Below are 27,374 nucleotides of genomic sequence, written 5' to 3'. Positions count from 1 at the left end.
GCAGTTTATTAAACACGGTTCATTGAGGAGTCTAGGAACAGCACCAGGCATACCTAAAACTGATAAAATGCCAGCCTAGTGAAACTGCTACGCTACATTGCTTGTGTGGTAAACAGCAAAAGCATCCTGCAATGGACAGGTCTAAGTCATGTCTCAATCAACAAATCGGACTGAGGCTATGCAGTCCTTCCACATCTAGCCATGGATGGTGGTGGGCAATTAAACAGCTAATGGGCAGAGGAAGCTCCAAAAACATATCCATCCCCAATAGTGATAGTCGAGAACAGTGCATAACTGTTAAATCAAAGGCCAAAACATTTGAAGGCATGTTCATTCAGAGGTGCCAAATGGATAATCTACCTCAGCTTCCTTCTGAAATCCTCAGAAGCCAGTCATCAGCCATTTCTGCCGTGACGTCAAGAAATGGCGACTGCAGAGGCAACAGGACCAGATAGCATCCAGCATCCTAGAGTGGTAAAGAAGACTATGCTCCACAAATAGCTGCTCCTCTCATCAAGCTGCTCCAGCACAGCTATATAAGTGTCTACCAAACAATGTAGAAACTTGTCCAGGTATGTCCTGTTCATGAAGCAGAAAGAGATAATCCAACCCAGCTAATTAACTAGTCTACTCTCGTCATCAACAAAATGATGGAACCTATCAGTAAAGTGTTACTCACCAGAACCTTCGTACCAATTACCTACTCACCAGCATCCAGTATAGGTTTTGTAAGTAACTCACAGCTCCAGACTTCATCAGCAATATGGACAAAGGAACTGAATTCCAGTGGTGAGGTGAAGGTAAATGTCCTTGATATCAAGGCAACCTTTGACTGAATATGCCAACAAGGTGGTGAAGTCAAAAGGGCATCAAAGGAAAGCCTCTCCAATGACGGGAATTCTGACTTGCACAAAGGAAAATGGTTGAGTTCCATAACATCAGCTCCAGGACATTATAGATGGAGTTCCTTAGGAACCAGCTCTATCTCACTCCTGTACACCTCCTCATCACCATCTGAAATACTGCCAACAATAGTTGTCTCATCAGCAAATTTATGAATGGCATTTGAGCTGTACCTAGCCACAAACTCATGGGTGTGGGGAGAGTATAGCAGTGGGCTAAGCGTGCATCCTTGACAAAGGCAAAGACATTTGAGCACACTGAAGTTGCCGGCCATCCTGGCTCTGGAAATGTATCATTAATCTTCCTTCATCACTAGATGAAAAATATAGATTTCTCTATATAACCATATTGCAAACCCCTCCACCAGAGCTGCAGTGTTTCATGAAGTCAGCTCTCTACATCTTCTCAGTGGCATTAAGCAATAGGGAATAAGTAATGGCAGTGCCAACAATGTCCAGATACCAGAAATAAATTTTACACGGTGGCAGATAAAATACAGAGCGGGTGATAGTCCTTCCTATTATTGTAAATATTCGACTTGTTTAAGGAAAAATATCTTCAAGAAAATAATTTTCCTTTCCCAGACTTTTTCAGAAGAAGTGATTAAAAACCTTATATCAAATGGGAAAAATAATTACCACCTTTTTATTATAGGCAGCTAGATACAAGCAAACACTTGGTGCAAAGAAGATTCCTTCTTTAACCCTTGAGGGCTTTGATTTATCTAACAGTTTCTGGTTATTTAGATAAACAAAGAAGCATTTCAATAACGGGAGAGAAGTAGCTGACAAAACCTCAGATTTCAAAGGAAATCTGCTTTTCTGAATCAAAATTAAAAAGTTGGTGTGGTTATTAAAAAAAAAACATGTTATGGGTGAAGAAAATTGCCCAGGCAATACAATCATGATAATGCATTATATTTCTTTCACCGTTTCAGAACTGTTATCACTTCCTGTTGCTTTTGTAAAACCTCTTGTAACACAATACTATTTATAAATGAGTATGAAAATTCTTTCAGATTAGTTCATAGCTTTGTAAATGAATCCTTAAGAATTCTCGGCAACTATTATATAACATGATTTAATCTATTGTGTAGACATTAATATTTAACACCCTTTCCCTTTTTTTTGGCAGATTCCTTTGTGGCACTGAATGGTAAGCCTATATGATACTGTTGCTTCAACATTGATTGTGTGAACATTTGGTTAACGTTGCATCTTTCCCATCTCCTAACTACATTTTATCATTGAGACTCAGATTCAAGTTGTTATATTACACTTATATTTCTTTTCCTTCTTTTGAAACGTTTTGTTTTCTTTTTCATCATGGTTTTCTTCTTAGACTTTTCAACCACTCCACAAGGTCATGAAATGTCTCGTGATACAATATATGGTCAGTGTTTCTTTTTTAACCCAGTTTTATCAACCTTAGTGTGCATTTATTTTAACTGTAAATCAGTTCTTCTGCTAACATAGATTATTTAGCTGTTCTTTCCATGGCTTCCTTGTCTTCTAATATCCTACACTCCAGTTAGCTTTCTGTAGATACTAGCATTGCTACAAGACCAAGGTCTTGCTGATTAGAGCAATAGTAATGCCTAATCACAGCGGCTATCCTTGACTGATAATGAACAAGACTGTTTTGTCTAACACACTGCATACATATCTAGACTTGCTGATTACATGATATCGCATGGCCTACAATGCTGGGTCCTCCTTTTAGTGTAACTCTGTTCTCAAAATTATGGATGAGTTTTCAGCCTCAAATTGTGATGCTTAAAATGAGGTTCTGGCAAAGATCTTGCCTATGGATTGTTCTGGAAATTAGCAGATGATAAAGAACAAGGACTGGGTTTTTCCATGCGTTACATATTGAAAAATATTAAAGGATCATGTTTCACTTTCCCTCCGATGGCCAGTCATGCTCGTTTTCATGCCAGCTGCTTCTCCTGGAAGTGCAGACTCTTCTGTGAATCTAGCTCTAGTTCCTGTGCTACACAGGCCATCCATTTGCTCCCCATGTTGTACTACCCAAAGAAAACTTCTAGTTATCGGAAGTGGGAACCTTACCTTATTTTCATCCAAGTTCTGCCCTCACCGTCCTAAGAATGTAAAGGGCCCCATCTGCCATACATTAACTCAGCATTGCCCAGAAGATCATGTCCACACTGCCATTCAGCAAGATCTTACCTAATCTGTTATCTTAGCAACACCAACGCCTTAATATCACAACAAATTGATCTTGGATGGATTTTTAGATAAGCTGAACTTTCTCAGGGCAACCTGTCATGAGGATTTTTGTAGTGTCATGGACACATAGGGTTACACAGTACAGAACATGCCCTTCGTACCATCATGTACGTGCTGACCTTTTTGCCCATCTGCACTAATCCTAGTTACCCACATTAGGCCCATGCCCTTCTCTGCCTAACCTATTTCAATGTTGGTCTAAATGTCTCTTAAATGTACTGATTGTATCTAACTCCACCACCTCCTCAGGCAACAAGTTCTAGATATCAGTGACTCTCTGGTGAACAATGTTTCCCCCAAATTCCCTTTAAAACTTTTTTCCTCTTGTACCTCTGTTCTCCCTGCCATAGGAAAAATAAAAGATTCTGATTCTCTACCATACCTATGCCCCTTGTAATTGTATATCCCACATTCAGGTCACCCCTCAGCCTCCTTCACTCCAAGGTACCAAGCCCAGCCTAAAAAATCTCCAGTCAAGGCAAAGGTCTTTGTGAATCTCCTCCGTACTTTCTCTAGTGCAACTACATCCTTCCTACAGTTTAATAAAGTTGCCCTGACTCATGCCATATACCCTCATAAACTCTTAGCTACCAGTGTTGCCATTTTATGAGAACTATGGATTTAAACTGCAAGATCCCTCCATTCATCAACATTCCTTACCATTCAATTTATGTCCTACCCCTTTATGATTTCCCAAAATTATTCTATATAATGTGCACAAGTGCATGTACATATGCAAATCAGCAGATTGCATTATTTAACTCTCTGTTTTGTTAGCATCTCCAACTTCATGAGCTAACTCTTTCATGGAATACCATGAATAAACCAGGATGGTGAGGAATCAACAACAAACATTCCTCAAGCCAAATTTTCCGCATGAGGAAAATATTGAACATTACTTTTATTAGACAGGTTAACTGCAACAGTCCTCTTAACGTCAAGTAATATATTTCTGCAGTTAATGCAAGTGTAAATGTCTTACAATATAATATTTCATTTCTGATCATCATAATTTTTACCAGAATGTAATGTAATCTGAATTAAACATCTCCCTGGGGATCGTTCTTTTTCTGGAATGGAGGGTATTAACAGGATAGGCTGTTTATTCTCACTCCCCTCAACATTTTTCCCTTGTAATATAAACACCCCCCCAGTTACACTGAAAATGTCTGTTGTGAAACAATACTTTCTGTCAGAGTTGACGGTGAGTAATGAAATGCTTCTGTCAGCACAATCTTTCAGCCTATAGCACCAAGCAAAAATAAAATCTTTTTAATGATTAGGTCCAGCAGTCTAAAGGACAATCCTGTGGCAAAATCATTGCTGACAATCCTTAAAATGGCTCCCTCCTTCTCATAGCAATGCCTCTGATTGCCATCACAGTTATTCAGGACCCCTGTCTCACAGATGCAGTGTGCCGCAGGCTAGCATGAGTTGTCATTGTTGCTACGTATTTCATTGCAGATTTAATATGAAAGGAAAATAAATTTTAAGTTAATTTAATGTAAAATGAATTTTAAAAAACAATTGACTTATGCTAAAACAGATGTTTCTGTTTTTCCTGACTTAACAATAAGTTCAAACTCTTGAGTAAAACAGAATGACCTTGACTGTGTTTACAATGATGACAGGCCACTTCAGTTCTGCCTTTTCCACTACCACCCTTCCTACAGCAGTTAAGGAGGGTTTTGATGCTCAGGGGCCGATGCTGGATCAGAAGAATGGCATTGTTGCGTCCTCAGAAATCATTGACCCATACGTGGCTAACCCTCCACACATTCACCATGATACCAACGGTAAGGCCTCGGAAGCACTTCTTTCCTGTGGCGGGGGTAAATGGCAGGGTGGCTGCTTCTGGCTGGGTAAAATCTGTTGGTAACTTATGCAAAAATAAAATGAAAAATTGGACTTAACTAGTTCTTGGTGTCACTGCCATCAATCTATTTCTGAGCAACTCAAGCGTAAAGAAAGCTCTCACCTTTAATGAACTAGGACTAGACATGAATCCAGATTATGTAGTTGACTCTTAATTACCCAATGAAATGGACTAGAAAGAAAGCTCTCATCCTTAAAAGAACTGGGCCTAGTCACAAATCCAGACTCACAGCTATGGGGTTGACTCTTGGCCCAATGGAAGAGTCTAACAAGAAGTATCTCAGAAGTATCTTAGAGTTGGTAATAAACATTGGCCTTCCTAGCAGCGCTCATAAATGAATTTTTAAAAATGAACAATAATAACATTCTTAAAAGGAACAGGTCTCCTCATTTGCTCCCAGTCCTTTCTCCATTCCCTCAATAATATCTAATTTGAAAGCCAAATTTGAGTGACTTGTTTCTATGCTGTTAGACATGCACAGACTGGATTGACATGCACTTTAAATTTCCAGTTCTGCTTTGCGTACCACTCTCCCCCAAGGGTGATTAACCTGCAAAATAGAAAGCAGCAAAGTTAATATCAAATGCTGCTCTGTGGCCACTTGATTATGATCAAAGTTGGAGAAGCATAGAATTGTTGTGGCACAGAAGGAGGCTAATGGCCTTGCAGTTCTTTGCCAGCTCTGAATAGTTTGTTCCATTCCTCACAGCCCTGTAAATTATTTATTGTGCCTTCCAGTTCTCTTTTGATAGTTCTGTCAACAAACTCTGCAGGTAACAAGTTCCAGTTCAAAGTTACTCTCTGTATAAATCAAAAAATGTCTTAATGACTAGTCTTGGCCCAAAACCTCGACCCTTTATTTCTTTCCATAGATGATGCCTGACCAGCTGAGTTCCTCCAGCATTTTGTGTGTGTTCTTCTCACCGAATGATGGTCAATACCTTGATAACCCTTTTTATAAACAGCACAAGTTTTTGGCTACAACTATTTATCCCATTACTTCTGTGAAGTATTTAAGCTCGTTATCTGTGAGAAATAAGTTTGGGGTTTCATCAAAATGTTTTTAATTGGACGTAAACATAGTGGTGATAGAAGTTAATTAAGTGATTAACATTGAATTGTAATTTAAGTAAAATATGTCCTTCAGGTTAATAGTTCGGTCTTACCTGTAGCTTTAAAAGCTAACCACAGTAGGTATTAAAATAAAGTAACCTTAGAACCTGTACAGTAACAAAGGAAAGCTTAAAAGCTATAAATAATTACTAGCTTGGATGGCATCTGCCTGTTTTAGTGAGCTGCTGTGGAATCTTGACTAAAAAAAGTAAAAACTTGCATAACAAGAAAAACAAACACAAAAGGAAGTGAGTATTGATTAAAAGAAGGAAAAGCTATATTTATGTGTGCCCTGCCTGACTGGGAAATCCCAGGTTTCATTCTTGGTCCACACTGAGTAACAAATCTTACTTGGAGGAAAAGTTGGAACAGCCAAAGAGAGCCAATTAGCCACAGAGTTTTCACTTGCATTTAAAACCCAGACCTCATTGCTATAAAAATTCTTCTCATGCAGTATATAGAAGAGCCAGTTGGTTCTGCTCTGCCCCTGAGATTCCTTCCATTTAAATCAATTTCTGAGCAGGATGCAAAGCACAACCACTGCTGGTAGCATGTTTGACTGAGATTGCAATTCTTGGCTTTTGCAGAAATGGCCACTGGCTCCATCTTAGCAAGGGTACTCTTGTGAGTTGGGGGAGTCGGTATTTGGAAGCAAAAGGAAACTAGCTCAAAAGGTGTAACTTCATTGAGAATAAAGACACAATTAACCCATATACACATTTCACTAACAATTGGCCCTGTTCCAATTTTCTTTCCTTGCTAACTCTTTGTGTTCATTGGGTTTACCTTTCTTGTGCTCAGTTTTGATTAAAACAGGGAATGGCAGTGACCCAAGAGCCTTATTAACACCAAACAAGGTTATTTTAATTTTTAATGCACTGCGGGACGTCATTTTGATTAGTAGTGACAGAGCTGGAAGCAGTTTTCCTCCTTATGAAGAACAATGGTAGCAGAGGTGACTGCATGGGTCTGACATACTGGTGTGTGGGTGTGCTTTTAATACACTAAAATTACCTATAAAGCTTGGTGTCAATTGCATTTGATGGTTTTATTGGGAAATGGATTCATTTTTTTTCTGTTTATTTATGGTTAATGTGGTATGTTTTTTTTCTGTTGGCATTTGAGAATTATTTTCAGTTTATTTTGCACAATGCCGCATGGAGTTCAATTATTGAAATTTACATTCCTTGTTTGCTGTATTGCTTCCCATCACGACCTCTGAGAAAATGCACGTGCAATGTGTATGTATCCACCACAATGTCTGCCGCTGCTGCTTTTTCGCAAAACTCTGCTCTTTTTAACCTAATACTATGTTACACACTGGTTCCTTGGAGATGTTGCACCCACATGACCAGTCTACCTCGAGTTATGCTTTTTCAAGCAAAATACTCTCCGTGCGACAGGATAAGTGGACTGAGCTGACAGGCCGGTCTATGTGGGTGAGGCATTTTCTCTGTGTGCAGCTGCTTCTGATATTGAATACTCTGAAATGTTTCAACAAAGCTACAAAAACAGCCACCGCTTTCATTTCTTCAATTACAGTCACATTGGCCGGATTCTTTTTATTTTTATAAAAATAAAAATTTTTATGAAAATCTTTCAGAGTATGCTTCTTTCTACTGCATTTTTGTGTGGTAAACTAATGATATGAATCATCTTAGCAAAAAAAAAGTAACCCTCCAGTCTAACCTTCCCTTCTGCTGCCATTGTATTGAAGACCACCCTCCCACTGGACATTTCATCTTCTTGTATGAAATGTTGCAAGGCCTTACTGTATGTTGTATGATTCATTACTAACAACAGAAATGGGAGAACCAGTAGAGCATAAAACCACCTCTCATTTTTCCCTCCTTTAGGATTTGACCATTCCTTCTTCCCACTTGTGATTTATGTCTGCATGTCCTTGTAACCCTTGTTTAATAGTTTTTGATATCTCTCTCAATTGCCTAAGTCAAGGATAGCCCCTCTCCTCTGTTCCTCCTTATCTCAGTTACCAGATGTCTGGAGCCTCTGCAGTCTCTGCCCGGTTGATACAAATATTACGGTCTGTACTGGCAGTGGCTGAGAATTGCTGGTTTTACAAGATTAACTCAAGAAAATTTCTTTCACACTTGCAGTTTTTATCTGTGTGCCCTTCATAATCACGAAGGATTGGACAAGCTTGTTTACAGATAAAGTTCCCAACTGCAATATATCACAGTATTTTTAGCTTGAATTCTGTTTCTTTGCATCTAGTTTTGCACTGCTAAGCCATCTGAACTTTACTACTTAAGCATATATGAGAAATTGTGCTTTATGTCTTAAGACATTTCATCAGCTTCTCTCTGACCTTGATATTTCTTCACTATTTTCTGAGTTAGGTGAAAATGAGGAGCTGACGTCTAGGCAAAGAAAGTGAGGTCCATGTTCTTAAAAAGTTCTTTGCAGATCCTCTCCAGGTTACCAATGCCTGGATTATGGACACCCGTATATTCACGAACTCACTGAAGTATTATTCAATTTAAACGAAAACCAATCTTGGAAAAAAATCTGTTTATACGTAAACTCCCTAAAGTAATCAGATAGCATTTTCTTTTCAGGACACATGCTGGCAGTTTCCCTGCAGGTGGTCACTTAAGAGAGTTAATTTAGAAATTGGAATTAAGTCACTTCCATTGATATTTATGCAATAATACTCTATAAACAATGTAACGTCCACTGATACTTAAATCCCATTAAAATCAGCCTTTGAGAGTGGGATTTAGTATCATTGTAATTAGGCAAGGGAAGACAATAAATAAATGTTCATGTTTATCGTCCTTGACCAATAAAGGTCATTGCATACGGTGTGGGTATAGTTACCACAATGAGTGATTTGTGTATTTTCTAGCTAACTTAGGTCTGTAAAGACGGAACCTGTTCGTAACTCAGGATAAGAATATTTTCGTTTCTCCCTTTTGCAGCTTAACAGAAATGCTCTATTTTTGTAGGCTACCTTGCTAAAAATGTTTGTCCTGTTTAATGCTGCATAAAGCAATCTGTGTATTAATAGGTCTTTTTTTGGGTAGTTAATTTGAAATTTTGTTCCCCCCCCCCCCCCCCCCTTCAACTGTAATGTTTAATGCACTTCGGGTCACTGGATTTACATGCTGTTCAGACACGTTCTCAATCAGATTGTGTAAAATTTAAAGTGACAAATATTAATCCCAGCTGTCAGCTTCTATTGATCTGAAATCTGGGATTTTTCATTATGATTATTACAACGCGTCAGCTGGACGTTTCTACATCTTTCAATGTGTACAAGAGCTGTGATTCAAATGCAATTTCAGTGAACATTACAGCGACAACTCTGCTTATCAGCTTTGATTTATTTGAAACATGAACTTAATGAAAGCTATGCGAATAATCACTAACGCTTTATTAACTGTACAACAGGAGGTGTTCTGGTTTCCTGCCTTCCTGGGAAGTAACTTAGCCCACTAAGTACCTCTTCCTGGACTGTATTATTTCAAAAGATGGGATTCCATGCCTGACAAACAATCTCTATATAAGTGAATTATTTCCATGATGGAGCAGGACCAAATATCTTCATATCTCTTTGATCTTCCCTTCAGCTATCCTCCCACAATTTCTCATATAATCCACTAGAAATTTTGATTTGTAGCTAACAAAAATAATAGGAAATAATAATACTTCGTTTGACTGCAAAGTACTGTTTAGTTACTTGTTGAAATTAGAATTTCTGCTGTTAGCATGGGGTAAAGTTAGTTAAAGGTGAGGACAGATTAAATATCTTTGGGTCCTCTTGAAGGGTCTCAGCCAAAACATCGACTGTTTATTCTCCTCCATAAATACTGCCTGACTTGTTAAATTCCTTCAGCATTGTGTGTGTGTGTGTGCGCTGCTCTGGATTTCCAGCATCTGCAGAATCCCTTGTGTTTATTATTCAGTCTGTTGTTTTTGCATGTGAATGTTCTGTGAGATGAATTTTGGGTTCCAAGTAGCCACTCTCAACATTCGTGGGGAGTGTCAGCTGTGATATTCAAAAGTACTGACTTTTTGACGAGGAGGTTGCCTACCTGAAACAGACAATGAAATAATTGTGAAGTACAAAACTGGAGGCTGAGTGTGCACGCAGCAAGCGTTCATAAGTAGAAAGGTGACAACTAGGTAATCTTTCAGGTAAATTCACAGAGGGATAGATATTGTCAAGGTACTGAAAATAACTCGGAGCTTTTCTGAATCAGGCCAAGACAATGTTAATATTAAAGGTAGTTAGCCCCCATCAACACCATTCATTACAATACTGTGTAGATATGAGTTGTCATATCCAACCGTTTTGTGTATTTTCTGACCAATGGGAAAAATCAGCTTAGGGGCATCTGTAAAAAACCGAAGAACCTGTTCATAACTGAGTCTTAAGAGTGTTCATAGCTATTACAGAAGCATGATTGAGGGATGGGTAGGACTAGCAGTTCAATGTTTTAGAGTTCCATGTGTGGATTGAGGTAAAAGAGGAGGAAGAGAAGTTTTATTGATTAAGAAGAACATCACAGCAGTAATTAGGATAATCTTAAAGGATTAACTTTAACTTCACGTGAATGTAACTCAGAAATAAGACCACTTTAATGGGATAAGTTCCCCAATAGTCAAAGGGAATTAGAGGATCAAATATATAGAAAGGCAGTAGTTAGCTGCAAGAATAATACAATTGTAAGAGTAGATGATGTCAACTTTTCTAATATTGACTAACTGCTAAGGCTTGCATGGGCAGAATTTGTTGTGTATCCAGCAAAGTTTTCTGAAGAATATCCAATCAGAGAGGGGGCTATGTTCAACCTCACATTGGGAAATGAGACAGAGAAAGTAACTGAATTGTCTGTGGGGCATGTTTTGGGACCAGTGACCATAATTCTAATAGTTATGGAAAAAGGTAAGAAAGTTCTACATTGGCGCAAGGCTGCTTTTGTTGGTATTAGATCAGAATTTGCAAAACTTAATTGCTAGAGTGAAGAGCATGGCTGGTGTGAAGGGGAACCTTGTCTCATGAGGGATATTGATGCCTATGTCAGGTATAGGTAGTTGGGATCAAGTAAATCCTTTGAGGAGTATTAAAAGAGGACATGGGTTAGATTTGGAAGATGAAGATAAGAAGAATCCTAAGAGATTCTACATGTATATTAAGGGAAAAGGGTAACTTTAGAGAGAGACACACAAAATGCTGGAGGAACTCAGCAGGTCAGGCAGCATCTATGGAAATGAATAAACAGTCAACGTTTCAGGCAGAGACCCTTCTTCACTGCTCAGACAACTTTATGGAGAATAAGGTATCAACGTAGTCCACCATGTGTGGAGCCACAGGAGATGGGCAAGGTCTTATTTATCTTTCTTGTCTGTATTTACCATGGGAAGTGCCATGGAATTGAAGAAATTCAGGAAAGAAAACAGTGATGTCTTAAAACATTGATATTACAAAAGAGGAGGTGCTAGAGGACAAAGTACATGAAGATGGATAAAACCTTGGGGCCAGACCCAATGTGTTCTAGGAAGTGAGAGACAGAGTTGCCTGTGCCCTTGTGATCCCTCAGATATATCCTCTCTAAGTAAAACTGTGATGTTTTCCTTAACCAAAAATGTAGCTCCCTCTCCTCTCCTACCTCCTCCTTATCATGCCTGAAGCTTTTATACCCCAGGGCACTGTGGTACTAACCCTATCCATCCCTCCAACATGTTTCTGTAGTGGCTATAATATCCTTGGGTTTGTCCATGCCCTGAGCTCATCTGCCTTTCCTATCAGGCTTCTCGCATTAAGATAAATGCCGTTTACCCTATCAACCCCTCCTCTGTACTGCCGTTCCTTTTTGAGGCATTCCTCGTTCACATGCCAATGTGTGCAGTGATCTTTGGTTGCTCACCTTCCTGCTTGAGGATGTATTTCAACCACTTGGAGACATCCTTGACCCCAGTAGACAGGAGCCAACACACCATCCTGGAACGTTGTTCACAGCCAGGAATCTCCTGTCTGTTTGCTAGAGGTGGTGATAGAGGCTGATAGAGCCTAAAATACCCCTAGATAAGCACACATTGATATAAGAAAAATGGGGTTTAAGGGTTAGATTGATTGTGGAGTAGGTTTATATAGTTTACCAAAGCATTGTGATCTGAACTGTTTCTATGCCCTATCACCACACTCTGAAAGGTCATTTCCGCACCCCTCCCCCAGCAGATTCCAAAATGAGATGCTTGTTAGAGAGTGGAATGGCCACAGGAGAATCTTGCACTCCCTGTCTAGCCCTTCTACCTTTACTGCTGGTCACCCAACTAACTGCTGCTGGCATCTCTGGTGTGAGCAGCTCCTCAGCATCATGGACGTTCCTGAGTGAGTCCAACGGCAAGACCAGCCACTCCTTCGGGAGCTGCGTCCGGAAACACTTCCCAAGTAGTACACAGTCAGCAAGGACACAAACAATGTCCGAGTGGATTTTTGTTTTGTTTGAGTGCATCTTAAATCCGTAATGTTTTGAGTCAGACCCTACCACTGAGCTACAATTAAGACTCACCAGCAAGAGAAAATCTGGAAATCCAAGCAACACACACAAAATGCTGGAGGAACTCAGCAGGCCAGGCAGCATCTGTGGAGAAGAGTACAGAAAACGATTTGGCCTGAGACAACTCCAGCAGCAGGCTCCTTGGAAACATTCCCCAATTCCCCAGGCAATTTAAATCTTTACCCATGATTGTCTTACACCAAAACATAATTTGTCAATAGGGCCCATAGCTGGCATTTCATTTACTCCACCCAATGATTCTGGGCTTTACATGTTTTTAAAGGATCATCCATCACTCACATAATGACAACTACTGAACTGGGTTCTTTCCCCTTCACTTTGCAATCTCTGTCCCATCCAATGCTCTCTGATCAAGATTAGCTTTATTTGTCACATGTACGTTGAAACAAACACATAGTGAAATGTGTTGTTTGCATCAATGGCCAACGCACTCCGAAATGCTCTGGAGGAAGCCCAAAAGGGTTACCAGGCTTCCAGTGCCAATGTCACATGCCCACAACTCACTAACACTAACTCATAGGCCTTTAAAATGTGGGAGGAAACTGGAGCACCTAGAGGAAACCCATGTGGTCTCGGGTGAACGTACACACTTCTTACAGACAGCAGCGGGAATTGAACCCACCCCCGATTTTACAGTTGCCACAGTAAAGCATTACGCTAATTGCTATGCTGTCATTCCACCCATAGGTACCTAAACATCAGAACTAAAATTCCCTGGTTCTCAATCTGCAAACCAGATGGAGGCATTTAATCCTTTTTTTGCACTGTCAAACGCATCATGTAGACCTGCTGTAGGAAATTTATGTCTCCACTTCTCTTCCATGACCATTCTGAACTACCTGCAACAAATGGCAGCTGATTTTCAGAGTTACACAAAGTTGCACAATGCGAGAGAAGCTCAAGGATTGTTCGTATTTGATCATAGAGTCATACAATGTTACAGCATAGAAATAGGCCATTCAGCCTATCCGGTCTATGCTGACCTGGTATTCTGCCTAGTCCCATACACCTGCCACCGGATCATGTCCCTCCAAGCCCCTCTCATTCATGTTCCCATCCTAGATGTTACCACGTCTTCCACTTCCACCAGCAGCTCATTAACACACTTGCAGTATCCTCTGTGTGAAGAAATTTTTCCTCAGATTCTCCATGAATACTTTCAGCCACATCCTCTCATTCTCATTTCACCGAACCCTTTCCCCAGTAGTAGTAGCAGATAACTAGTGCAACATTAACATGACTTGGATGTGAAGCGTGTGCACCTGTCCTTGCCATGATGAATGAGGTGCCTAAGTCCCAAGGTTCAACCTCATGGCTCACCTAACCATAACTAAACAACAGAGAACCATTTGCCTCAGGAGTGCTATAGACAATGGCTGCTAGTTGGAGATAAAAGATGTGATTTGAAAATTAAATGTGTGCCTCTGCACAGCCATTAAAAGGAATCTTCTTAATATACTAGACCATAAACCATAAGATAATAGGAGCAGAATTAGGCAATTTGGCCCATCAAGTCTGCTGTGCCATTTCATCATGGCTGATCCATTTTTACTCTCCGCTCCAATCTCCTTCCTTCTCCCCATATACCTCATGTCCTGGTCAATCAAGAATCTATCAACCTCTGCCTTATCTATACCTGTACATAAAGATTTGACCTCCACTGCTACCTGTGGCAACGAATTCCACAGATTCACCACTCACTGGCTAAAGAAATTCCTCTTTATCTCTATTCTAAAAGGGCAGCCCTCTATTCTGAGGCTGTGTCCTCTGGTCTTCAACCCTCCCACTATAGGAAACATCCTCTCCACATCCATTCTATCAAGGCATTTCACCATTTGATAGGTTTGAATGAGGTCACCTGTTATTGTACTGAATAAAGTCCCAGAACCATCAAAAGCTCTTCATATGACAAGCCATTCAGTCTTGGAATCATCTTTGTTAACCTCCTTTGAACCCTCTCCTGTTTCAGAATGTTCTTTCTAAGATAAAGGGGCCCAATACTGCTCACAATAGGTATCAACAGTGCTTTATAATGTCTCAAAATTACATACTTGCTTTTATATTCTAGTCCTCTTGAAATGAATGCTAACATCACATTTGCCTTCCTCACCACAGACTCAACCTGCAAATTAACCTTAAGGGAATCCAGCACAAGGACAACCAAATCACTTTGCGACACTTCCTGACACAGTATTCCATCTGCCACTTCTTTACCCATTCTCCTAATCTGTCTAGGTCCTTCTGTAGCCTCTGTACTTCCTCAAAACCACAATATCCCTTCACCTTTCTTCACATTGTCTGCAAACTTTGCAACAAAGCCATCAATTCTGTTATCCAAATCATTGACATATAACGTAAACAGAATCAATTCCAACACTGACCCCTGTGGAACACCACTAGTCATAGACAGCCAACCAGAAAAGGGTCCCTGTATTCCCACTGTTTGCCTCCTGCCAATCAGCCACTGCTTTATCAATGTTAGAATATTTCCTGTAATACCATGGACTCATAATTGGTTAAGCAGGCTCACATGTAACACCTTATCAAAGACATTTTGAAAATCCAAGTATACAACATCCACCAATTCTCCTTGTCTATCCTGATTGTTAACTTTTCAAAGAAATCCAACAGGTTTGGTCAGGCAAGATTTTCCCTTGAGGAAACCATGCTGTCTATGGCCTATTTTATCATGTGCCTCCAAGTACTCTGAAATCACATCTTTAACAATTGATAGCAACATTTTCCCAGCCACTGAGGTCAGACTAACTGGCCTATACTTTCCTTTCTTCTGCTTCTCTCCCTTCTTGAAGAGTGGAGTGGCATATGCAGTTTTCCATTCTTCCAGAACCATTCCAGAGTCTAGTGTTTTTTGAAAGATCATTACTAATGCCACCACAATCTCTTCAGCCACCTCTTTCAAAACCCTGGGATGTATACCATCTGGTCCAGGTGATTTATCTACCGTTAGACTTTTGAGTTTCCCAAGAATCTTCTGTCTAGTAATGGTTACATCACACACTTCATGACCTCTGACGCCTAGAACTTCCACCATACTACTAGTATCTTCCACAGTAAACACTGATGCAACATGATCAGTTCATCTGCCATTTCCTTGTTCCCAATTACTATCTTTCCAGCATAATTCTCCAGCAGTTCGATATCCACACTCGCCTCTCTTTTACACTTTATGTATCTGAAGAAACTTTTGGTAACCTCTTTAATATTATTGGCTAGCTTACTTACATATTCCATGTTTACCTTCTTAATGACTTTTTAGTTGTCTTCCGTTGGTTTCTAAATGCTTACCAATCCTCTTAACTTCCCACTAATTTTGGCTCTATCATGTGCCTTCTCTTTGGCTTTTATTTTGCCTTTGACTTCTCTTGTTAGCCATGGTTGTGTCTTTAGAACACTCTTCCTCTTTGGGATGTATATATCCTGTGCCTTCCGAATCGCTTCCAGGAATTCCAGCCATTGCTGCTGTGCTGTCATCCCTGTCGGTGTTCTTTTCCGATCAATTCTGACCAACTCCTCTCTCCTGCCTCTGTAATTCCCTTCACTCCACTATAATACTGATGCATCTGATTTTAGCTTCTCCTTCTCAAATCTCAGAGTGAATTCAATCATATTATGATCACCTACCCCTGATGGTTCTTCCACCTTAAGCTCTCTAATCAATTCTGGTTCATTGCACAACACTCAATCCTGAATTGCTGACCCCCCAAGTGGGCTCAACCGCGAGCTGCTCTAAAAAGCCGTCTCATTGGCATTCCAGAAAAACCCCATCTTGCGATCCAACACCAATCTGATTTTCCCAATCTACCTGCATGTTGAAATCCCCCATGACTATTGTACTATTGCCCTTTTGGCAGGCAGTTTCTATCTCCCGTTGAAATTTGTTGACCACAATCCTTATTACTGTCTGGGGATCTGTATACAGCTCCCATAAGTCTTTTTACCTTTGTAGTTCCTTAGCTGTATCCACAATGATTCAACACCTTCCGACCCTATCTTTCTAATGATCTGATTTCATTTATTGCCAACAGAACAATGCCACCCCCCCCCTTCTGCAAGTCATTTTGATACAATGTGTATCCTTAGACATTAAGCTCCCAGCTATAATATTTTAGCCATGATTCAGTGATACCTACAACATCATACCTGCCAATCTTTAACTGTGCTACAAGTTCGTCTACCTTATTCCATATACTATTCACATTCAAATACAACACCTTCAGTCATGTATTCACCCTTTTCGATTTTGTCAGTCTTTTACATTGCAACTCATCCCGTTGACGGCAATTTTGCCCTGTCATCAGCCTCTCCTTGCTCGGAGCCTCACTACACATTGCCTCTGTTAGTAAAGCTCATCTTCACTCTGGTTCCCCTCCCCCTGCCAAATTAGTTTAAACCCTCCCAAACTGTTTCCTTAAAATAATGTGCTAAAAATGCCTGGTTAATCTTAGACTTTTACTCCTTGCTAATCTAATTGCTGGAAGTTACTTGACCATTTTCATTACTAAGTAACGGAAGCAAAACTTCTTTAAAATGGAGACAGCCATTAATCGCAGACATTTTGCAATGGAATTAGGATCAGTGGTATTGACAATGTTCCGGTTATTCAGCCCTGTGTAAATATTGCAGGTATGTTGCAGGGAGATAAGGACCTGTAAGTGAATGCACTTCAGAAATTCTGATTTACTGGTCCTTAATCTGTAACATATTCAGTGGTTTACATTTAATGGTAATTCCAGTTTCAGATTCATTTTAATGTAATTTCCATTGCAAAATATGCTTTTTTTGAAATCCTTAAAGGCACCCATTATTCCAAAGACTAATTATACTTTTGCCTAAAGTATGTGCTCTCCAGGAAGTATCATTAATTTAACATCCTTATAACTGTTTTACTCAGCAGCTGGGTTCAACAGTTGAGACCTGTAAGGAATACACTCAGTGGCCATTTTCTTTGGTGCCCTCCTGTACCTTGTAAAGTGTCCTCTGAGAGTGTGATTGTGGTCTTCTGCTACTGTAGTCCATCCACGTCAAGGTTCGAAGTGCTCTTCTGTACACCACTGAGTTACTGTCAACTTCCTGTCAGCTTGAACCAGTCTCTGGCCATTTTCCTCCCATTAACAAATCAAGTCAAATTTATTTATATAGCACATTTAAAAACAACCCACATTGACCAAAGCGCTGTAGAGATTACAGCAGATAGCTAAAATCACAAAAAACAAGAAACATGGACATAACCAACAAGGCAAACAGCTTATAGGCACAAAAGAAACAACACAAGGGCCTAGGCACAAGCCGAGAATCAGCCACATCAGGAGGATTCAAACGCTGGTGAATAAAAGTGAGTTTTGCGCCTGGATTTAAGAGAGTCAATGGAGGGGGCAGATCTGATAGGGAGGGGAATGCTGTTCCACAGCCTAGGGGCCACATTATCAAAGGTGTGGTCACCCCGAACTTAAATTTAATTTGTGGGACAGCCAGGAGCCCCAAGTCGGCTGACCTGAGGGACCTGGGAGTAGAATAAGGGGTTAGAAGGTCTGTGATATAAGGGGAGTGCAGCCCATTTAGGGTTTTATAAACAAATAGGAAGATCTTAAAATCAATTCTGAACCGTACTGGCAGCCAGTGGAGGGAGGTCAGGATAGGGGTAATATGGCATTTTTGTCCACTGCTGCTCACTGTATTTGTTCTTTGCACCATTCTCAGTAAACTCTAGAGATTGCTGTGCATAACAATCCCAGATCCGCAGTTTCTGAGATATTCAAACTACCCTGTCTGGCACCAGCTATCACCAATCATTCCATGGTCATAGTCACTTAGATCACATTTCTTCTCCAATCTGAAGTTTGGTCTAAACAACAACTGAATCTCTGGACTCAATGCTTTTATGCATTGAGTTAATGCCACATCTTCATTGCATCATCTAAGCTTAGTCTAAGGGCTAAAGACTTTGTCTTAAGCAGGTGTTCCCAACCTGGGGTGCACAGACCCCTTGGTTGATGGTAAGGCTCTATGGCATAAAAATAGGTTGTGGACCTCTGGTCTGAAGACTAAGCTTCCACAAAGACAAGCTCCTGACCTCAATGTCCACTCTTCAATGGGAAATTATTTGCTGTGGCTCCCACATGTACAGCAACTGCAGAAAGTTTGCAGTCACCGGAAGTACTTAAAATGGTCTTTTTTATTTCAGGGATGTTGGAGTACTAGAGTATTAGTACTAATTAGTACTAGTACTAATTTCTCCGGTTATATAGGACCCTGATGAGATCATATCTGGAGGACTGAATATTGCTTTGTCCTCCTTAATTTGGGAAGGATATACCGGTCTTAGAGTCAGAACGTAGTATAATATGGCCAGGAACAGTCCCTTTAGCCCATAATATCTGTGTCAAACACAATGCCAAATTTAACTAATCTCTCCAACATGCATAGGGTCTACATCCATATATTCTCTCCGTTTTTGTGTGCCTATTTAAACAGAGCAGACTCGATGGGCCAAATAGCCTAATTCTGCTCCTATGTCTTATGGTCAACACACACTATTATATCTGTCTGCACCAGTACCCTGGTAGATGCTCCAGACACTTACCACTCTCCGTATAAACTTACCCTGCACATCTCCTTTAAACTTACCCCCCCCCCCCCTAAAAACTATGACCTCTTATTTGACATTTATACTATTGTGCCTGTCTACCCTACCGGTGCCTCTCATTTATAATGTTATAATGTTATAAATTTCCATCAGGCCTCAACTCAGTCTCTGTGGCTCTGGAGAAAACACTCTGACCTCTCCTTATAGCTAATGATGTTGATACAGAAAACAGTTTTTAGACCAATCCCTGAGAGGGCTGAACTTTGAAGCAGATCAGAAACAGAACCAGGTTTATTGTCATGACGTTAGTCATGAAATTTGTTAGTCTGTGGCAACCGGTACAATGCAGACTTACCAAATTACTATAAGTTACAATAAAAATATATAAATAAATAGTGCAAAAGTGAAATAGCAAGGGAGCGTTTATTTCTTCATGAACCATTCAGAAATCTGATGACATTGGGGAAGACACTGTTCCTGAAAAAGTGAGTGTAGGTCTCAGGCTCCTGTGCTTTCGCCCTGATAGTAGCAATGGGAAGAGGGCATGTCCCGGATGGTGAGGGTCCTTAATGATGCCCCAGATGGAGCAGGCTGAGTCGTCAGTCCTCTGCATTCACACCTCCATACCAGACGTTGATGCAACCAGTCAGAATGCAGAGTCTTTGGTGACATACCAAATCTCCTCAAACTCCAAATGAAGCGTAGATGCAGTAGACTGAGCTCATCATGTGGGGTTTAAAAGGAGGTGGAGGTGATCCCATTAAATGTAAGAAGGGGGTCAACAGATTGGATGCTAAGAGGTTGTTCCTCTTAGTTGGAGTTAAGGTCTCTGGAGGATAGTTCAAGAATAAGGGGATTGAACGTTTGGAACATAAACTCTTAACACTTTAAACCACTTTTTATAATGCTGTTTACATTGCAAAGGCTGATATTTATGTACTTATGCACAGGGTCTGATGCAGCAACAAAGCTAATTACAGCATTTCTTCATAGCCCGTTTAAGATCCATTGCTCAGCACACATTTTGACAAAGGAACTGGGGTTTCTTCATCTGGAGGACTGCACCAAATCTGACCTTGTCTCATGTTTTACTCATTACACCAGCAGAAATTTGGCAACAATTTGACTTGAATTTTTAATCTTTTTTCCTTGTACATTATTGCATAGAATGGTTTCCAAGTTATGAAAGCTTTTTTTATTTCTCTGCCAGGTATTTGATTGTGATGGATTGCAAAGGATCATTTGTTTTTTTTCTTATTTTACCCTTAGTGGTGATCCTGAGAGGTGAAGACTGTTCATTGTTTTAGAGATTACAAAATCATATGTATATTCAAGTTTACAATGATCTTTGTATTTTTAAGTGAATAGAGGTGTTTCTTGCCCTGTAAACTAAATTCTGTCTACTATCTAATGTTTCAGGAGTAATTCGTGAAAGTTACCTCAAAGGTCACGATCAGCTTGTTCCAGTTACCCTTTTGGCTATTGCAGTTATTCTTGCCTTTGTCATGGGGGCAATTTTCTCAGGAATAATTGTTTACTGCATATGCGATCACCGGCGCAGAGACATTGATGTAGGCGAAAGGAAAGAGAAGGACTTGCCTCGATCCCGCAGGGGCTCCATGGGCAGCGTCACAAAGCTCGGCGTCCTGTTTGATGCTCAGACGAAGGAGGTGAAGCCCGAAGCCCTGCTGACTCCTCTCATGCACAACGGTAAAATAGTGACGCCAAACGGCACAGCGAAGATTCTGATCAAAGCCGACCAGCATCACTTGGACCTGACGGCACTGCCCACTCCGGAGTCAACGCCAACCCTGCAGCAGAAGCGGAAACTGAGCCGTGGCAGCTGCCAGTGGGAAAGGAACCAGAATCTGATCAATGCCTGCACTAAAGACCTGACGTCCATGGGGTCACCAGTCATCCCCATGGATCTTCCCCTCCACGCCTCGCCCAACCATATTCCAAGCGTGGTGGTCCTCCCGACCGCGCAGCAGAGCTTCCAGCATGACTATGGAGATCAGGGCCACAGATCAGAAATGGCGCAGATCACTATCGAAGATCAGAATGCCACACTGGAATATCGAAGCATAAAAAGCCCCTGCCACGGACTGGGTGCGAACCTCGACCAGGTGCCGCCTAAGGTTCCCCAGAGAGAAGCCTCACTTGGACCCACTAATTCTGGGGTGACTCCAAATGGTCTGAGCAAGCGGCTGGACGTTCCCTCCCCTTCGTATGCAATTGAATACAAGAGAAACTATCCGAGCAATTCATTGCAGCGAAATGCGCAAGCATCCGCTTTCAAGCGAAACCACAATACTAACTCTTCCAATTCCTCACACCTTTCTAGAAACCAGAGTTTTAACAGGGGAGAGAACCCCCCTCCTGCTCCACAAAGAGTAGACTCCATGCTGGTGAATGCAGGTCAGTCTCCGACACAGGCTGTCACCGTATCGAGGAGATCCAGCATCACAGCACCATACAACTCTCTGCCAAGACTGGGGCTCAAACGCACACCCTCCATAAAACCAGATGTCCCACCAAAACCCACATTTGTTCCCCTTTCAGCTTCCATCAAACCAAATGACACGTGTACATAGTCACAACGGGGAGTACAAAACGATGTGGGGACCTGCTTCCTGAGTCAGTGCTTTGCAACTGCAACACTAGTTTTGTGTTTTTCTTTTTTTTAAAAAAAAAAAGAGCTTTAGTTAAGCTGAGGATATTTATCCCTGCTCCCTGGGAAAAGTGGAATATTTTCTTACGACTGATGCGGCTACTGAACTCAGCGCTTGAAAGGCGGGGTTAGCAGCTGTTGAACTTCCATCTGAGGGGATTGATGATTGATGCACATGAACAGAACAATGGGACACCGAGCCTAAAGCACAAAACTGCAGCGAACGTGTAATGTCTCCTTGACCCTTCGGGAATTGCCCTCGAGGGAGACGAGTTTCGAAAAAACAAAGCACTGAAGACGTTGACTCAGACTTAACAATAGCTGAAGTTTACTGTTTGCAGATAGTCTCAGATACTGTGAAATGCCTCTCAGTGTTACATTTGCTTGGCTGCAGCAGATATCGGCCATTTTGGCAAGGCTTTGGCCTACATCTCTGCTATTGTCCTTGTAATGATTAATGTGACTATTAACACTAATAGCTCCTGGTATTTATTATTTAAGTGCTATTTCAAATATGACTGACTCATTCAAATGAATTTATGAATATCTCTTTTAAAAAAAATCAGAAAGAAGTCTAAAATGCAATGTTTGTAATTATTTAAGTCAAGTCAATTAACTGGAGACCTTCAATGCTTTTCTAAAGGTAACTGTCCACTAACAATATGGAGGTGGCATACTGAGTACAGTGTTTCTACTCAGCTGCTGGTAGGGTTATCAAAGTGCTTAGGGAGGGGGAGAGCAAAAGAAAGGGGGCTATTTATTTTACTGTGACAGGTTCATTTCACATTGAGGGGTGCATCAATGAGAATGTCCAGGTGTGTTCCCCTGAGGACTCTCAAACAGGAAAGGAAAGAAACTCGGATACCGTACACACAGGTGGAGTCGCCATCCATTATTCAGAGAGGATGTAGAAGGATTTAACGGTTCTGTTTGTTTTGGCAGTCACTGATATTTGCAAACTAGAGACTGGCACATTATGTGGCAGCCAACCTGGTTTTGCAAGTGGTAGCAATGGATGGAGCCTGCTGAAGGGCAAGCTGTTACAGTGCATAGATCATAATTCTATCATGCTGGTTCTAACTAGGCATACATCTGTGTGGCAAGCCTCTTTTTCCATGTGTAAATTTGTGCCTTACGACATCGATTATGTACAGTTCTTGCTAGTAATCTGCAAATAATTTCCCCCTTTAAAAAAAAATCCTGTTTCTGCAAAATTTTCTCTGTCCATTTGGAACCAATTTCTCTCTCATGGAACACATATGCTCCAATTCCTTATGTCCCGGAGAAATCTGCAAACTGCGACATTTGTTTGATCGTCCCACAGTCGTGCCAATCTTCCCCTCCCAAAATGCCGCAGACGCGGAAAATTGAAAGCTCATTCACGTTTCTCCGGATGTGTCCTTCCATCTTTATTTCTGCAGGTGACAGGTGGGTAGTCACTATGATGTCATCAATTTTCCAATTGGTCAGTGTCTCGGTTGAAGACACCACAATACTTACAATTTAAAATGTTAGTGAATTGGCAAAGCAGTGTTAAAGCAGGCTGGTTCCTGCTACAGTAATAGTGCTTTAATAAGAAGGATAGTAAACCTTTTTGACACACGTGTTTCTAATTACCATTTTTCTTTTGCGTATTTCAGTTTGTCATGCACGTTGAATCGAGTGTTCTTACATGTTTAATAATTGTCAACATGATGTAGAAATATGGTTTTTATCAACCAAGCTGAATGAATTTTCTTTTTTTTATTACTTTTTGTACTTATTTGCTTTTTTCAGTTTTCTTCAATTGAACACCAACTTGCAAGCTGGTTAGTGTTTAGAATGATAGCTGAATAATTCGAGAAGGAACTAGACCAAAGTGTGTAACAAGGTTGCATACACATACAACTTCTATGTCCTCCGTTTCCAAAACATTATTATGTTGACTAGCATTGATGCATTCCTTCAAGATAACCTTTTTTTTTTCAGATGTTAACTTCGTAATGTTTCATGCAAGTTATGTTTGCTGTTTTTTTATGCCTTTACATAAATGCTGTGTGATTGTTCAGAAGTTAACTTGGGGTGCGATTTTAATACATTCTTATAATTTTAACAAGAAATTTGCAATACAGTAGGTTCCGATTAATTGGGTCACATCAGGACCAGTACATTTTGGCCCAATTAAGCAGCTGCCCTAATTAGCTGGTCCCATGAAAATAGTTAAAAAAGGTATAAAAAAGGCAAGCTTCCGTTTAATTGAGTAACAAATTTTGTGTTGGTACACTACCAATACTACTGTAGTACTATAAAACTGTGTATTAGTTCCTAATAGTTATCGACAGAGGAATTCATCCAGTGTATTTTACCGTATTCTTTTGATTGACTGTAAATGAGCTAAATTAGAGTACAGATACCTAGTACAGATAATGGACTGCCTTCAAATAATGCTTTCAACAATTGCACCCTCCAAATCTCTATTTTCATTGTAACATTAAAGATAATTGTCAATACTCTCAAATTCTTTATAGTTCCAAGCTTGTTGAAGCAGTGAAATCGTTTCATTTTCACTCCCGGACATTTCTGTCTTTTCCAATCCTGAATGCTTGAACCCACAGTGAGCAAGACAGTTCTGAATTGTTTTCCTTGCCAACTATCAGTTTGAAAAATCACTGCTTCTTGAACACAGACAAATGCAACTGACACTACATATTTAAAAACGGTTCACTCTAAGCACAGTGTTGTGTCTAATGGTCCACACGAGTGCTGTGACTGAAACTCTTTCCTGTCCCAATTACGAGGCATCCTGTCCCAAAAAAGCAAAGGGAATCCCAGCTATTTTCTTGATTAGTTTTGTTCTTGAAGAACAAGTGGCTGCCCCAATGGCCCAATTAATCGGAATCCACTGTACATTTTATGCAAAATGAGTCCTGTTGAGTTCATATTGAGAGGCCAATATGGTACTCACAACAATTGATTTGATTCAAAAGGTTAACGCCATGAAATAAATGAATGGTAGTGTGCTGTTTACTGCCTTTTCTTTCCTGGTAGTGTCCTTGTTGATCCCTCTCTGGCCCTATGTGTGCCTTTTGAAGCTCACCCTTGCTATAAACTCTTAGATACAAGAGTCAGATACTGGTTGTGTAAAATGTAAAATAGTGTGATGTTGGCACAATTTCTTTCCCACAGCTCCATATCCCTAACATCCAGTTCACAACTCAAATGTATGTTGTAAAAAAAACTCTTTAATTATTACATAATGTAATAAAACAGACTGCTCTGCTGTTGGTTTATTGGTTTAAGTGTCACGGTTCTTCCATAGGCCTTAAGGCTATTTGAATGTTGTATTAGCATCTGATTGATTTCATAGTTGAGCGTGCACTTGATTTGTTACAACACATCTGTATCTGATTTACACTGAATGCCTGTGTAGGGTGACAGAACAATGATCCATTCTGTCCCATATTTCCTCAGCTCTGAGCTTTCTGGTCCAGAAACTGATTTAAATCTTTTAAACAGGATAAAAGAAAATCCTTTACACACAACTTCAGAAATTCATAATACCACACCAGCCACTGCAAGTTTTTCCAGCTCTCGCTATTCTTTATCTTAGTGGTTATTTGAGTACAATGATCGAATTATTAGAGTTCTACGTTGAGGATTTTATTTATACAGCATATTAACAGGCCCTTCCAGCCCAAATGAACTTGTGCCACCTAATTACACCCATGTGATCAATTAACCTACTAACCCATACATCTTAGGAATGTGAAAGGAAACTGGAGGGATCAGGGGAAACCCATACAGTTGTGGGGAGAACATACAACAGTGGAGGAATTGAACCCAGATCACTGGTGCTATAATAGCATTACACTAGCCACTATGCTACTGTGCTCCCCATTTGCACAAACCCTTTCAAAAATTATATAATCTTGGGCTGTAATCAAGGATTAACAAGCCAGAAATTGTGAAGCACATTGAGGGATGTGTGGCAGGAGTGGGGGGAGGGTTGCTGCACTTGTTCTGTGCCCTGGGGAGGTGACAACAATAAAAGATGGGATGAACAGGAGAGAGTTGTGTAGCCAACACTGGAGAAGGGAGGAAAGAGGTGGGCTGGGTGGAGAGGAACAAAAGGTTACAGGGTTGGCAGAGAGGGGAGTTAAGCTTTGTTCGTACAGAGTAGGATGACAATAGAGGTCTCAAGAAATGTTCAGCTAGAGGTCACTTTAGAACATCGGCCATCTGGATGTTGATCAGGAGGGATCTGTAGCGTAAAAGAAAAAGAAAAAAATAAAACAGAAGAAATTCTGTAGTTGCTGGAAATCCAAAGCAACATGTAAAATGCTGAAGAAGCTTCGCAGGTCAGACAGCATCTATGGAAATGAATAAACAGTCAGCCTTTCAGCCCAAGATTATTCCTCGGGACTGGAAAGGAAGGTGGAAGGTGCCAGAATAAAAAAAATGGGTGGGGGGGAAGGAGGATAGTTGCCAGGTGGGTAGGAAAGATAAGAGGGCTGGAGAGAAAAGAATCTGATAGGAGTGGAGAGTGGAGAAAAGGAAGGAGGAGGCAACACGGGGAGGTGATAAGCAAGTAAGAAGAGGTAAGAGGCCATGTGCAGAATAGAAAAAAAGGGAGAGGGTTTTTACTGGAAGGAGAAATCAATACTCATGCCATCAAGTGGAGACTACCCAGATGGAATACGGTATAAGTTGTTGCCCCTCCACCCTGAGGGTGGCCTCATCTTGGCACAAGAGAAAGCCATGGACCAGCATGTTTAACTGGGAACTGGAATTAAAGTGTTTGGCCACAGGGCAGTTCTGCTTTTGGCGGATGGAGCAGAGGTGCTCGACGCAGTGATCTCCCAATTTACGATGGGTCTCATCAATGTAGAGGAGGCCACATCTGGAGCACCGAACACAATAGACAACCCCAGAAGATTCACAGGTGAAGTGTTGCCTCACCTAGAAGGATTGCTTGGGGCCTTGAATGGAGGTGAGGGAGGAGCTGAATGGGCAGGTGTAGCACTTTGAACGCTTGCAGCGATGGGTGCTGGGAGGGAGATTAGTGGGGACAGATGAATAGACAAGGGAATCACAGACCTGAGTTCCTCCAGCATTTAGTGTGTGTTGCTTCGGATTTCCAGCATCTGCAGACTTACTCATGTTTATGATTATTATACATGTATATGAAAACAGAAGGAGAGAACTGGGCAATTTATATCATAAGTCCTTTATTGCCCATAAAGTTTAAAAACAAAAATTACCTTAAATACAGAAAATAATTACAAATACTTTCAATAATGATACAATTATCAATCCACTCTATTAATAAGTTCTTATAAAAATACTCAGTATTAGCAAATAAACCAGGCTTCATGGTCAGCAAGGAAGAGTCAGGCTGAATGGTCCATTTCTGTACTCCATGGCCCCAGAG

The 27,374-nt window shown here is 40.6% G+C and overlaps 1 protein-coding gene across 11 annotated transcripts in view; it reads left to right on the top strand.

The window, feature by feature from the left end:
• Window positions 1–25,231, top strand: part of sema6a (sema domain, transmembrane domain (TM), and cytoplasmic domain, (semaphorin) 6A) — a 98,046-nt gene extending 72,815 nt beyond the window's left edge. For 5 of the 11 annotated variants that reach the window (XM_073068986.1, XM_073068956.1, XM_073068950.1 and 2 more), the window contains 4 exons: window positions 2,038–2,058; window positions 2,245–2,295; window positions 4,784–4,948; window positions 20,713–25,231. In XM_073068986.1, coding sequence (XP_072925087.1) covers window positions 2,038–2,058; window positions 2,245–2,295; window positions 4,784–4,948; window positions 20,713–21,887 — 1,412 coding nt within the window. In that variant the 3' untranslated portion in view covers window positions 21,888–25,231. The remainder of the gene's footprint in view (window positions 1–2,037; window positions 2,059–2,244; window positions 2,296–4,783; window positions 4,949–20,712) is intronic. The other 6 variants (XM_073069002.1, XM_073068993.1, XM_073069010.1 and 3 more) reach the window with 6 other exon arrangements.
• The last annotated feature ends 2,143 nt before the right edge of the window (window positions 25,232–27,374 follow it).

The sequence above is a fragment of the Hemitrygon akajei genome, chromosome 2, assembly GCF_048418815.1.
Source record: "Hemitrygon akajei chromosome 2, sHemAka1.3, whole genome shotgun sequence".
NCBI lineage: Eukaryota > Metazoa > Chordata > Chondrichthyes > Myliobatiformes > Dasyatidae > Hemitrygon > Hemitrygon akajei.
This window is presented reverse-complemented; position numbering and strand designations above follow the sequence as displayed.